The 15,612-nt window shown below is 42.2% G+C and overlaps 1 protein-coding gene across 1 annotated transcript in view; it reads right to left on the reverse strand.

The window, feature by feature from the left end:
- The window catches only part of LOC141147710 (uncharacterized), a 92,566-nt gene that overhangs the window by 61,008 nt on the left and 15,946 nt on the right, over positions 1 to 15,612 (reverse strand). Inside the window, exons 2-3 of the mRNA XM_073634904.1 lie at positions 3,348 to 3,463; positions 1,696 to 1,803 (exon numbers count right to left, since the gene is read on the reverse strand). Coding sequence (XP_073491005.1) covers positions 1,696 to 1,803; positions 3,348 to 3,444 — 205 coding nt within the window. The 5' untranslated portion in view covers positions 3,445 to 3,463. The remainder of the gene's footprint in view (positions 1 to 1,695; positions 1,804 to 3,347; positions 3,464 to 15,612) is intronic.

Genomic DNA, 15,612 nt, shown 5'->3' on the forward strand with positions numbered 1-15,612 from the left:
ACTTAAAAAAATTGCAACGACCACCATTTTATTCCCTAGGTCCTCTGCTAAAAAAATATATATTATGTTTGGGGGTTTTGACTAATTTTCTAGCAAAAGAAAATGGTGATTTTTACATGTAGGAGAGGAGTTTTAGAATAGACCTGGGCTGGAAGTGGTTAAGGAAACAGGAGGAGGACGAGAACCTCATCCATTATGTGTTGGCCATGCAGAATCTCTGAAGGCACCAGGAAAAGAGGAATGTACGTGATTGTGCTGACATCACTGATTAAGATCATATACTAAGGGATCAATTCATGGCTGGCCTAAAAGCTGTCCCAACCCAGAGAGCCTTGCAGGAGAAAGTTAACCTACCACCTCCTTCTTTAATGTGTTGGTGGATGCGGTTGCGTGGGAGCAAAAAGAAATGGATGCAATGGTGGCAGTGACCAATACATCTTAACCTGCATATCTCAAGGAGGAGGCCCTGGCACCTTCACCCCTGTCAGCCATGCAAATTTCACGGACAAAGCTAGCTCAAGATGTGGCAGCCTTGGAACAGAAGGTAGCCTCCTTTAAAAGGACTCACACCAACCCCCATAGGGGTGAGAATCCATTGTGCAGGGACCCCAAGGAGGACCGGAAATGATGGGGGTGCGGCTGCTATGCTCATATATTCAAAAACTGTGAGCGGTCTGGATCTAGAAACCCCCTCCAGGCCATTGAGTAGGGGCAGGGATAAGATCTGTGTGTCAACCAGCTCTCCTGGCTCTGTCCCTCCTCACTGGGCAGATTGAGCCATGGGCTCCTGCTGCTATCAATCTAACAATGAGATGAGGGAGCTGGGGGTGGGCCAAGCCGCTCTGTTTGTGTCAATGGACGCAGACAGGGCGGCTTGCGAGTGAGCCCGCACGAGTGCCCCCATAGAAAGAAGCTTTCTATGGGGGCACTCACCGAAGAGGACCCAGGAGCACTGGTGGGGAACCCCAGTAGAGGAGGATCAGGTAGGTATACCATGTTCAAATTTTTAATAAAAAGATAAATAAAAATGGTTTAATATCACTTTAAAGGATAAATTTACCGTTTTAAACAACATAGTAAAAGCACATCTTTTTGCAGGTAAAAAAATGTGCATTTATATTTTTTATTGGGAGCCTGAAAAACATTGCACCTGTGGCTCTTGCAGACTCTGTGTGTAAGCTGTCTGGCCGTACACCATATGGCCAAGCACTTACACGCTAACAGGAAACATCAGTGAACTACCACAGCACTCAACAGCCATGGTAGTTTATTGAGAACTACAAACAGACAGCCGCAAAGGCTGCCAGACCTTGTAGTTTACTGTTCCCAGAACTGTGAATTAATGATGTGGCCGTGTAGGCGAAGCCCCACATGGCCATGTTGTTTGCAGACTGTTACATAGAGCGGGGGGAGAAGATCTCCCGCTCCCTGTCACAACGGGGAGTCGGGGGTGGGGGGGGGGGTTTGTAACATGTTACACCCTGAATATAATAACATGTTAGAAAAGATGAACTTATCCTGTAAGATTAAAAAACAAAACAATAAAAGAAAACCTTCAGCCCTTAGAACCACTTTAACTACTGATGCAAGAATGTTTATAAGTAACTAAAGAATTTATAGACAAATTGATTCTCTCACATTTTCTATTTATTGTAGTAAGACTCATTTCAATTATTTCAACATATTGAAGCTTACCTGCTGCTGGCATTTGGGATGGGCCCTGTACATTGACTGGATATACTGGGGCTGAAACAGAAATATTAAATCCTGCTGCAGGATATCCTGAGCTTATTGCCTGATTTCCTAAGAGCCAAAAAGAAACCATTCGTTAGAAATGTACAGCAATTTCTTTTTAGTGTGGAAGGCATGACAGCAGGCAGATTGTTCAAAAGAGAAAAGCAAAACATATGACTGTGAACAGTTTGTGCAATAGAGATGTTTGGAGGATATTACAGTATGTACAGATAAGACAGTATGGCCAGGAAAGGATTGTGGAGGGCATGACAATAGCAGCAACTGTTCCAGAAGGCAAAGTTAGGGGTATTGTAAACACTGCTGAAGAAGAACTATTTTCTATACAAACAAGGCATTTAGGGCTTTGTGCATTCAGGGATGAAAGTCTGGTCTTCTGTATTCTAGACCTTTGTTCCATGTAGGCAGGTGCAGTCTACTTTCTCCACTGTAGGTAATGCTTGTCTGCAGTGGCATTGCAGTTGGAGAGGAAGTCAAGAGGAACATGGTTCCTCCATGGTGTCCTGGGTCACTAGGGAAGCTATCTGATTCGATGCTGCTGCCCATGTGACTCTAGCAGCCATCTTGGGTCAGGCAGAGCCTTTTTTGGGCCCTGGCTCCCAGGCTTTGCTCACATTTGTGAGTGGATAGTGTAGGGACAGTACTAGCGGCAGGGAAAGGTTCCACACAAGGAGGGAAAGTGTAGGGTACGCAACTCTCTGCACATCTGGGCACTAGACAGCCAGACCGCATTCTGCCCCTGCTAACAGGCGCTGTCAGTTTGGCTGAAGCCTGCATTTCTACATGCTGTTGGAATTCATGAGTGTTTCTGGTTGGACTGTCTTCCCATTGGGTTTATGGTGAACTGTCTTTGCCTTACTTCAATACAAGTTCTTTTATTGCACCTCGACTATTGTTGCTGCTCCACGCTGCACCACCTACACCTACATTCCAGTACCTCTCGGTATAGCGTTCCACTCCCTCTAGCCCCAACTTTATATAGACTTATTCAGGCTGCTTGCAGCTGGTCTGGACACTACACCCATCCCTCCTGGGTGCACTAAAAAGGCTAAAACAAATGCACACCCCTAGGTGACTGAACCGTGAAAAGCAGCAAACTGATGATCTCATCTCACTGTAACTGTTCTCTCTCCTTCTATCAGCATGCTCTTTGTACTATAAATTAAAACTCCATTTAATGATGACGTCATGAATACAGAGCTTAAAGTGACATTAAAGGTTCTTTTTTTTTTTTTTTTTTTAATAATAAACTTGTCATACTTGCCTGCTCTGTGCCGTGGTTTTGCACTTGATCAAGAGGGAGTTTAGGTGAGTATTGGGGGGGCTGCTACACAGAAGGTTTTTTACCTTCATGCATATAATGAAGGACTGCTAATACTTTCAGTGTCACTGAATTGCATACAACCAACATTCACAAACATGCAATTTCCAAACCCAACTTTGCAGAGGAGGATGACATGGACCTAGAAGTTTTGCCACAGTGCACAAAATACTAAGTATGGTATTTGAGTTATAATGGCAGATCCCCTGTAATGGTTTGATTCTCTGTCTGGAAAATATATGTACTATTTAATGAAAAACAAGTTTAAAGTTACCTTGAAATTTGCCATTCATGTTGACCATGTATGGGGGAGGTTCAAGAGATATATTTGTGGCAGGAGATTCTGGGGTTGTGTGTTGCTGTGAAGTCATAGTTACAGGGTTGTAGAATCTGTTAAAAACAATTGCTAATTAGTCAGTTAGAGCTTGTTATACAATATTGGAACAAAACAGCTTAAGTCCTCGTTCACACTGAGCACGGCTTTGAAATCGTGTGAGTTCATCTGAACCCCCACGATTTCAAAGCCACATTTCAGTTAGTCAACTTCGGGGGCAACTTGAAAGACATCTGTGTGGGTTCATGCACAGATGAAATCACCCCCGAAGTCTCCAAAAGTAGTGCAGGAACTACTTTTGGAAATCCGTGTGGCGCTGCAAAGTCGGCGTCGCAGCGATTGGGACACTCCTATTGCTGGAAAAAGGCTCTGATTTGACCTGAAGACAAAAAAAAACAAACAGAAAAAGCATGGTCCATTTAGCTCCAACAGGAGCAATCAGATATTCTCTATGTGATATTTAGTGGGGTTTGCTCAAGATGCGGTATATACAGTGGGGACGGAAAGTATTCAGACCCCCTTAAATTTTTCACTCTTTGTTATATTGCAGCCATTTGCTAAAATCATTTAAGTTCATTTTTTTCCTCATTAATGTACACACAGCACCCCATATTGACAGAAAAACACAGAATTGTTGACATTTTTGCAGATTTATTAAAAAAGGAAAACTGAAATATCACATGGTCCTAAGTATTCAGACCCTTTGCTCAGTATTTAGTAGAAGCACCCTTTTGATCTAATACAGCCATGAGTCTTTTTGGGAAAGATTTTCACACCTGGATTTGGGGATCCTCTGCCATTCCTCCTTGCAGATCCTCTCCAGTTCTGTCAGGTTGGATGGTAAACGTTGGTGGACAGCCATTTTTAGGTCTCTCCAGAGATGCTCAATTGGGTTTAAGTCAGGGCTCTGGCTGGGCCATTCAAGAACAGTCACAGAGTTGTTGTGAAGCCACTCCTTCGCTATTTTAGCTGTGTGCTTAGGGTCATATTCTTGTTGGAAGGTAAACCTTCGGCCCAGTCTGAGGTCCTGAACACTCTGGAGAAGGTTTTCGTCCAGGATATCCCTGTACTTGGCTGCACTCATCTTTCCCTTGATTGCAACCAGTCGTCCTGTCCCTGCAGTTGAAAAACACCCCCACAGCCTGATGCTGCCACCACCATGCTTGACTGTTGGGACTGTATTGGACAGGTGATGAGCAGTGCCTGGTTTTCTCCACACATACCACTTAGAATTAAGGCCAAAAAGTTCTATCTTGGTCTCATCAGACCAGAGAATCTTATTTCTCACCATCTTGGAGTCCTTCGGGTGTTTTTTAGCAAACTTCATGCAGGCTTTCATGTGTCTTGCACTGAGGAGAGGCTTCCGACTGGTGGAGGGCTGCAGTGATGATTGACTTCCTACAACTTTCTCCATCTCTGGAGCTCAGCCACAGTGATCTTTGGGTTCTTCTTTACCTCTCTCACCAAGGCTCTTCTCCCCCGATAGCTCAGTTTGGCTGGACGGCCAGCTCTAGGAAGGGTTCTGATCATCCCAAATTTAAGGATTATGGCGGCCACTGTGCTCTTACAAAGCTTAAGTGCTGCAGAAATTTTTTTGTAACCTTGGCCAGATCTGTGCCTTGCCACAATTCCGTCTCTGATCTCTTCAGGCAGTTCCTTTGACCTCATGATTCTCATTTGCTCTGACATGCACTGTGAGCTGTAAGGTCTTGTATAGACAGGTGTGTGGCTTTCCTAATCAAGTCCAATCAGTATAATCAAACACAGCTGGACTCAAATGAAGGTGTAGAACCATCTCAAGGATGATCAGAAGAAATGGACAGCACCTGAGTTAAATATGAGTGTCACAGCAAAGGATCTGAATACTTAGGACCATGTGATATTTCAGTTTTTCTTTTTTAACAAATCTGGGGTGATGTGTATACGTTAATGAGGAAAAAATTAGATTAAATGATTTTAGCAAATGGCTGCAATATAACAAAGAGTGAAAAATTTAAGGGGGTCTGAATACTTTCCGTCCCCACTGTATATGTGTGTCTGTAGCATGTGGGGCTGTGATTGCTAGGGGCACTGTATAAAGGGACTGCACTGTAATCATTACTTTACCCCAGAAGGGAAAAAGGAACAGAGGGCACACACGCCTTGCACATTACCTTTGCACATTTTAATCAATAAAAGAGGTGTAAAAAATGCATACTCACAAACAAGTTACATATTCAGTCATAGGATATATATTCCATAGGATTCAGCATCCACCAAGATCAGCTGGCAAGCAACAATAGTGGGAGGTAGAGCCCAAAAAACAGCTGATGCATATCGATGGTGTCCCCTCTTCCTCAGAGCTAGATTTGGTATTCAGGTTAATGGTCTTTATAGAAGAGTCTGGGATCAGGGAATAGTCCATGTGATTGAAGGCCCTCCCTCTTGTGGGAGGGTTAATATGATAGATTATTCAAATACAAACATCACTCATATTTATGACACTTACTTTTATGTATACACTAGCCATCGTGCATGTGTATGTATAACAGTAAACACAGAATATCTTAAAATCAAATTCATATATAGGAAAACATTAAAATTAAACTTGAAATTAAATAAACTGACACTTGCTATTCAATTCTATTGTCCCAAGCACTATGCATCTGATTTATGATTAAGCAATACGTATATGTACATGTATATTCACTCTCCTTGGGTGGCAGTGGGAGGGGGAGATCTGAGAGTGGAATGGTGTCACATAGCTGGATGATATTTGTGATGACTCGATGTGACAAAAATGATTCAAAAAGAGAAGAGCTCTGGCATGTGGACATCTTGCTATCTCTACCTCTGGCCGTGAAATGCACGACGGCTTGATTCCTGGAGGAATCGTCACACTGTGTGCGCCATACACCAGCCTGTGGCCCACAAACGTCGCCACCGGCATCACGCTTTGGTGTCACTTCCGGTAGACACAAGTTAGTTACAAGCTTAAACATGCTCTTGAAAAAGAGATGATCCAATGGTGGGATATCTTGCTATTACAAAAATATTTAGATGTACAGAGGATCCCCAGAGGCCTTAGGATCACTAAATGTAATTTCTTAGCTGAAGACCTCAATACAGAATGGGTTGATGAATTGAGAAAATGCAATTGAATATGGTTGAATCTTGTCATCAAGCAAAGAGGTAGAAATCTCAAGCAAATCTGTTTGACGATTTCTAACATACAGGATGAGCTTAGTTTCTTCAATGACATTAAGAATTTGGATGAGTGGGACAATAATGTCAATGAACAAATGATGTAATTCGAAGCAGATTTGATGAAAAAATAAGTCAGACAAATTTGAACAAGATAGACTAGATTATCTACAGGGAAAGGAATTTATTGGAAGAAAATAAGCATGCCAACATACACCATCCTCATAGGGAATCTGGTAGGGGCAAGGCCCCATGTGCATCCACTATGGATGGAATACAACAACCAATGAAAGGTAAAAAACTAGAACATAAAGAACGTAACAGATCGTTGAATGATTCCCAGTCTTATGGTAGGTCTACATGCTATGTCAACCATTCATATGGTAGACCCTACCGTAAGAGTAAGAAACATAAAAATATAAATAATAACACCACACACGAAGAACTACATCAGCATAACACTCCCAAGTCAGGTAAAGGCGGAAAGTATCCCTATAGTAATCCTAGTCTACCTAGACTGCTCCTCCTACCAGAAGAGCTGGCAGTGCTCCCCAAAATGTCACATAAGCCTGAGTCGAATACTGGCAACACAGCTCAACAAGTAAGGACTGGCCTTCCATCACAGGGAAATATGGTTTGCCCTCCCAGTTCCAATACGATATCATCTAGTGTAATATCCACATCTACCAGCCAACATCATAATGAGGAGGCCACTACTTTTTTTACTCCAGGAGGCTGCGGATGCCAAGACACCCACAGTCTCACACAAAGTTTTCAAGGGCTAAAACGACAACATTGTCCCCCAAAAAAAGAGAAAGCACACAAGACGAGGAAGGAGAGGAGGAACAAAAGAAATACAAAAAGAGGGCGGAGATAACACCTGCCCTTAATACACATAAAATTTATAACCTTTCCAGTTCAGTCTTTAGTGAGGCAGAATTGGATCTACTCAAGAAAGGGTTACATTTTGCACCCCCAATCCACCCAATCTATTTGAATTATTTATTGATTTCAATAAATTTACTCGGAATCTTACATTCAAAAGGTTTTATGCACTTAATGACAAAACCGACAGTCAAGCTAGAGCTCCCACATCTTTCTCACAACATCAAGAGGACCGCCCAGTTCTAAATATTTTAGAGGATTTTTATTCAGAAGGTCACAATAGTGATGATGAGAACACCAATAGTCCAGATGACATATTGGATGATCTTCCCCCAAGTTCCACTTTAGATGGGATAGTGCATTCCACCTTTAAATGCATTTCTACATTCCATCCACACTGGGTGACAGGCAATCACATTCCCACTTTCTATGAGGTGGTATTTGGGGAATTTAAAGATTTATGTGATAAACAAAACCTAATAAGAAACTCAGTTCAGTCCAATACATTATATGGACTAGTTGAAAGTGTAAAAAGTAACAATTAAATCGTCATCAGGAAAGCAGACAAGGGAGGAGGGCTAGTAATCCAGGATAGGCAAACCTATCAGGCAGAAGCTTTTAGATTACTATGTGACCAGGAGACCCAGTAATACAATACCAGAAAGAATTTAAAATCTTACTGGACACAGCTATGGGGAATAGAGTGCGGAACAAAGATAAATATTTTTCTATACAAAAAATTTCCAGCTACCCCACATTTTTATCATATCCCTAAAATGCATTAGGATGATAAAAATCCCCCTGGACAACCTATCATAACAGGTGTGGTTACTAGCAATCTAGGCTGCTAGATCGACTATTTTTTACAAGAGATAGTTCAAAATCTCCCTTCCTATGTCAAAGATTCTGGCCATATGTTGGATATGCTCTCCAACCATACATGACAAAAACAATATAGGTGGCTTTCTCTAGACGTGACATCATTATATACCTCTATTAAGCATGAATTTGAACTATTAGCCAACAATAGCACATGTGCAAAGACCAACCGTTCCATCACAAACAGGTTCAGTTTTTGTATGACAGTATACAATTCGCCTTGACTCACAACAACTTTTCATGCATGGGGAAGCGTTACAGGCAGATACAGGGCACAGCCATGGGGGCCAGGTTTGCTCCAAGTTATGCCAACTTATTCTTCAGATATTGGGAGCATCTTAATATCTGGTCAAATAACCAATACAGTGTGAACCTGTTCCTCTATACAAGATATAATGATGACATTTTAATTATTTGGGATGGTACAGACGATAAGTTGGATGGGTTCCTTCATCATTGCCAGAACAATCAGTTTGACATTAACTTTACTCAAGTCCTTGACAATCACCATCTTATCTTTCTGGATTTAGATTTGAGGTCTGAACCAGATGGCTCTATTCTGTCTAAGACTCAGTTTAAACCTAGTGCAAGGCAACTTTTATTTGCATGCCAACAGTAACCACCATCCACAATGGATAAAGAACATGCCATTTGGGCAATTCTGCAGTCTTAAGTGTACTTGTACTCTCCAACAAGACTATATAGAACAAGGGACCGTTCTCAAGAGGAACTTCAAAGATAAAGGATATTGTGACACTCACATCGAGGAGGCATACAATAAATACCTACTCCTCTATGAGAGTCTGACTGCTACTAATAAGATAAATAATAAATAATAAACTAGTAGCCCCTAGTAGAATGAAAAAAGTAAAAAAACTACCCAACAGTTGATCGACTAGATGGTCTTCTTTTTTTCGATCAGAAGGGAAATTTTAGATGTGGGGTCAGGAATTGTGGCACATGTTGTTTTATGTGGCATAGTAAAAAAGAAGTTCTGGGAACAGATGGAAGGCCCCATTTGAGCAGTTTATCAAATGTGGCACTCCATTTGTTGTCTAAGGAATAGTATGTCCAGGTGGTCTGCTTTATGTTGGACGAACCACGGGCCCTTTCAGGGTTCACTTGGGAGAAGCAATATCCTTAATTAAAGGGACAAGTCATTTTAAAGCAGAGTTCCACCCACAAGTGGAACTTCCGCTCATTTGTCTCTTTCCCCCCCTCTGGTGCCACAATTGGCACCTTTCGGGGGGAGGGGAGACTTCCGGGAGTCCGGGCCGCGGCCCATGACATCGCAACGGGGCTCCCTCCTCCTCCTTCCTCCTCTCCCTGTCGCTGGGCCAGTCGGAGAGAGGAGCGGGGCCTCGCACATGCGCAGTAGGGTTCCCGGCGTGCAGTCATAAGGCTACACTGCCGGGTACCCTTAACCGCAATGGCGGCGGCAGCACCCGACAGCTGACGGAAACATCAGCTGCGGTGCTGACATCGCTAGATTCTAGGACAGGTAAGTTGCCTATTGTTAAAAGCCAGCAGCTGCAGTATGTGTAGCTGCTGGTTTTTAATTTTTTTTTTTTTTGGTCGGAACACCGCTTTAAACAAAAACATGGAGCGGAACCCACTGGCATGAGTGTCTTTGGCATTGAAGCTATCTCTGATGAACTCGACAGAGGGAGGAGGTACCAGAAGCTCTGTAAACGAAAAAATTATTGGCTCTTCACCCTTAGTAGTTTGGCCCCTGAAGGGTTAAATGAAAATCTAGAGGTACACAATCTAGTGCACTAATCGATTTATTTGAAAATGTGATCTAGGGTTCGGTTTCCCCCCCTTCACTCTTTTCTCTTTCCCTTTTTGTGAATTTGTGGCCTTCCTTGAGCATGTCTACACACTCATTCCCCTCTATGGGCTCATGGCTTGTAACCTGTTAGACATCTTGGTTGGTGGCACACATAGGCTTTGAATTCCATAGTGCCCATCTCTTTCAATATATAGTCTATTTCTATATACTATTCCATTTATGACATACATGATGAATATAAAAATCATATATGTGCCTTTTTAAAACTCAAATTTAGAATTATTATGGTATCAATTAGTATTATTACAGTATTAGTATCATTACTATTAATATGATTATTTTTGAATGGTTTTAAATATCATGTAAAATTCTTTATAACACCATGTACAGATTTTTGGTCCTATCTGGCGAAGCATCAGGCACTTTGCGTCACTTAGCAAATTTTCACATACAGTATCTCACAAAAGTGAGTATACCGCTCACATTATTGTAAATGTTTTATTATATCTGTTCATGTGATAACACTGAAGAAATTACACTTTACTACAATGTAAAGTACTGAGTGTACAGCTTGCATAAGAGTGTAAATTTGCTGTCCCCTCAAAATAACTCAACACACAGCCATTAATGTCTAAACTGCTGGCAACAAAAGTGAGTACACCTCTAAGTGAAAATGTCCAAATTGGGCCCAATTAGCCATTTTCCCTCACCGGTGTCATGTGACTCATTAGTGTTACAAGGTCTCAGGTGTGAATGGGGAGCAGGTGTGTTAAATTTTGTGTTATTGCTCTCACTCTCTCATACTGGTCACTGGAAGTTCAATATGGCATCTCATAGCAATGAACTCTCTGAGGATCTGAAAAAAAGAATAAAGATGGCCTAAGCTATAAGAAGATTTCCAAGACCCTGAAACTGAGCTGCAGCACGGTGACCAAGACCATACAGCGGTTTTACAGGACAGGTTCCAGCGAGAACAGGCCACGCCATGGAGCGCAAGGTCTCTAAAGCCACGTACACATGGGTAGACTTTTGGACCGGACTGGTCCGACGGAACAAATCCGTCGGACAATCCGACCGTGTGTGGGCTTCATCGGACCTTCAGCTGACTTTTTCTAGAAAATCTTTAGATTTGAAACATGTTTCTAATCTTTCCGACGGACTCGAGACCTGTAGAAAAATCTGTTCATTTGTATGCTAGTCCAACAGACAAAAAAGGACGCAAGGGCAGCTATTGGCTACTGGCTATGAACTTCCTTATTCTAGTCCCTTTGTACGTCATCACGTTCAAACCAACAGACTTTTGAACGGACTTTAGTGCGTTCGTGTGTGTGCAAGTCCGGTTGTTCAAAAGTCCGTCGTAACTCCGTCGAAAGTCCGTTGGAAAGACCGTCGGACCTTTCATGCTGAAAAGTCCACTCATGTGTAGGCGGCATAGCATCCACCAGCTCCGTGATGTCGTCATTAGAGGAGTGGAAAAGGACTCCAGTGACAGCCTGTGAGGGTTAAGGCAGTGCTGGAAAATAATGGTGGCCACACAAAATATTGACACTTTGGGCCCAATTTGGACGTTTTCACTTAGGGGTGTACTCACTTTTGTTGCCAGCAGTTTAGACATTAATGGCTGTGTGTTGAGTTATTTTGAGGGGCCAGCAAATTTACACTGTTATACAAGCTGTACACTCACTACTTTACATTGTAGCAAAGTGTCATTTCTTCAGTGTTGTCACATGAAAAGATATAATAAAATATTTACAAAAATGTGAGAGGGTTACTCACTTTTGTGAGATATTGCATACACATATATGTAAATAGGGGGATATATATATCTATCTATCTATCTATCTATCTATCTATCTATCTATCTATCTATCTATCTATCTATCTATCTATCTATCTATCTATCTATCTATCTATCTATCTCTATATATATATACAGTGGGGACGCAAAGTATTCAGACCCTCTTACATTTTTCACTCTTTGTTATATTGCAGCCATTTGCTAAAATCATTTAAGTTCATTTTTTTCCTCAATATTAATGTACACACAGCACCTCATATTGACAGAAAAACCACAGAATTGTTGACATTTTTGCAAATTTATTAAACAAGAAAAACTGAAATATCACATGGTCCTAAGTATTCAGACCCTTTGCTCAGTATTTAGTAGAAGCACCCTTTTGATCTAATACAGCCATGAGTCTTTTTGGGAAAGATGCAACAAGTTTTTCACACCTGGATTTGGGGATCCTCTGCCATTCCTCCTTGCAGATCCTCTCCAGTTCTGTCAGGTTAGATGGTAAAGACCTTACAGCTCACAGTGCATGTCAGAGCAAATGAGAAGCATGAGGTCAAAGGAACTGCCCGAAGAGCTCAGAGACAGAATTGTGGCAAGGTACAGATCTGGCCAAGGTTACAAAAAAATGTCTGCTGCACTTAAGGTTCCTAAGAGCACAGTGGCCTCCATAATCCTTAAATGGAAGACGTTTGGGAGACCAGAACCCTTCCTGGAACTGGCCGTCCGGCCAAACTGAGCTATCGGGGGAGAAGAGCCTTGGTGAGAGAGGTAAAGAAGAACCCAAAGATCACTGTGGCTGTGCTCCAGAGATGCAGTCGGGAGATGGGAGAAAGTTGTAGAAAGTCAACCATCACTGCAACCCTCCACCAGTCGGGGCTTTATGGCAGAGTGGCCCGACGGAAGCCTCTCCTCAGTGCAAGACACATGAAAGCCCACATGAAGTTTGCTAAAAAACACCCGAAGGACTCCAAGATGGTGAGAAATAAGATTCTCTGGTCTGATGAGACCAAGATAGAACTTTTTGGCCTTAATGCTAAGCGGTATGTGTGGAGAAAACCAGGCACTGCTCATCACCTGTCCAATACAGTCCCAACAGTGAAGCATGGTGGTGGCTGCATCAGGCTGTGGGGGTGTTTTTCAGCTGCAGGGACAGGACGACTGGTTACAATCGAGGGAAAGATGAATGCGGCCAAGTACAGGGATATCCTGGACGAAAACCTTCTCCGGAGTGCTCAGGACCTCAGACTGGGCTGAAGCTTTACCTTCCAACAAGACAATGACCCTAAGCACACAGCTAAAATAATGAAGGAGTGTCTTCACAACAACTCCGTGACTGTTCTTGAATGGCCCAGCCAGAGCCTTGACTTAAACCCAATTGAGCATCTCTGGAGAGACCTAAAAATGGCCGTCCACCAACGTTTACCATCCAACCTGACAGAACTGAAGTGGTTCTGCAAGGAGGAATGGCAGAGGATCCCCAAATCCAGGTGTGAAAAACGTGTTGCATCTTTCCCAAAAAGACTCATGGCTGTATTAGATCAAAAGGGTGCTTCTACTAAATACTGAGCAAAGGGTCTGAATACTTAGGACCATGTGATATTTCAGTTTTTCTTTTTTAATAAATCTTCAAAAATGTCAACAATTCTTTGTTTTTCTATCAATATGGGGTGCTGTGTGTACATTAATGTGGAAAAAATGAACTTAAATGAACTGCAATATAACAAAGACTGAAAAATTTAAGGGGGTCTGAATACTTTCCGTCCCCACTGTATACATATTGCTTAATCATAAATCAGATGCATAGTGCTTGGTGCTTGGGACAATAGAATTGAGTAGCAAGTGTCAGTTTATTTAATTTCAAGTTTCATTTTATTTTTATTCCTATATATGAATTTGATTTTAAAATATTCTGTGTTTACTGTTATACATACACAAGCACGATGGCTAGTGTTATACATAAATGTAAGAATACTTATTCTGCAGCTGCCGATCTGTGTCCTAAATATGAATGATGTTTGTATTTGAATAATCTATCACATTAGCCCTCCCACAAGAGGGGAGGGCCTTCAATCACATGGGCTATTCCCCTGATCCCAGACTCTTCCAATTAACCTGCATACCAAATCTAGCGCTGAGGAAGAGGGGGCACCCTCGAAACGCGTCAGATGTTTTTTGGGCTCTACCTCCCACTACTGTTGCTTGCCAGCTGATCTTGCTGGATGGTGCATCCTATGGACTATATATTCTATGCCTGAATATGTAACTCGTTTGTGAGTATGCATTTTTTACAAATCTTTTATTGATTAAAATGTTGCAAAGGTAATGCGCAAGGCGTGTGCACCCTCTGTTCCTTTTTCCCTTCTAGAATATTCTCTGGGTCCCCCTTGTTGAGAGTGGCAGCACGGCTGATGTGGAGGTTTGATTGTTGAAGAGTTCTCCCATCTTTTTATAATCAACCGCACGACAATCTCTTAAGCACATGAGTTTTTGACTTTTCTTTATCAACATTACTGTGCCCCTTTACATTGCAGTCCCCTTTATATCACAGTGCTCCCTTACATTACAGTGCAAAGGACCGACTCCGTGAATATCCTGCCACCAACCGCCCCCGCGAATGCCGGTCCTCAGTCTAAAATGCCAGGCCTATTTTTTGTCCTGGGTCTATGCCTTTGTTCCTAAATTGCAGAAATAACAGTTTACTGTTCTCCTAAGGACTTTTGGCCTATTGGACTTTGGACTTGGAGAGCCAATAGCCATGATGTAAAATATATAAATACCTGCATACTTACATGTTAAATAATAAAATAAAAATACAATTCGGCACTATAAACTTAACGACTAGCTGCTAGCAAAAAAAAAAGGCAATATACACAACCTTCAACTATAGACTACATTATAAAATGCCAGCGCTCTGAAAGACAACATGATAATGAAATTAGTGGTCCTTCTGTGTTGGATAACCAGCTCATCAAAACAAATAAACTACTCAATTAAGTGCAATTGAATATATAAACAGTTCATAAAGTGAACATTGAGGCTCGGTTCACACTGCCCTATGTGAACACCTTGGAGTGTCAATTGAAAGTTAATGACACCCCCAAATCAGTTTGCATATCGCCAGGGCCAGCCCTATTGTGGGTCCATTGGACCCAGGCAGCAAACTGAACCATGGCCGCCTCTACTTCTTTTCTATTTACCCAGCAAACTGACGACCAAGATTTTTTTTTCAGCAGTTGTGTGTCATGATGACAACTTACCCCCCGGGCCCCTCCACCTGCCCCTATACTACCCTAGCCCACCCCTATACTGCCCTAGCCTGTTTTTATACTATCCTAGCTTGTCTATATACTACCCCAGCCTGCCCCTATACTGCCTTAGCCTGCCCATATACTACGCTAGCCCGCTCTTGGAATTGAACATAATGGTATGTCATATAATTTTTTTGGGGGGCAGCATTTTATTATGGACCCAGGCAGCACAATGCTTGGGAACTGCGAATTCAGACAGGAATCGGATCCGATTCTGCTGGGGACCAAAAAAAGGGTCCTGTGCGAGTTTCATCCGAATGTGATGCAAATTCACCCATACAATCTACACAGACATCGCATGTTGTGTGCAGTGCGGTGCGAATCACATCTGATGTTGGACATCGAACTAGTGGGAACCGATTA

This window comes from Aquarana catesbeiana, linkage group LG06 (genome assembly GCF_042186555.1).
Source record: "Aquarana catesbeiana isolate 2022-GZ linkage group LG06, ASM4218655v1, whole genome shotgun sequence".
Taxonomy (NCBI): domain Eukaryota; kingdom Metazoa; phylum Chordata; class Amphibia; order Anura; family Ranidae; genus Aquarana; species Aquarana catesbeiana.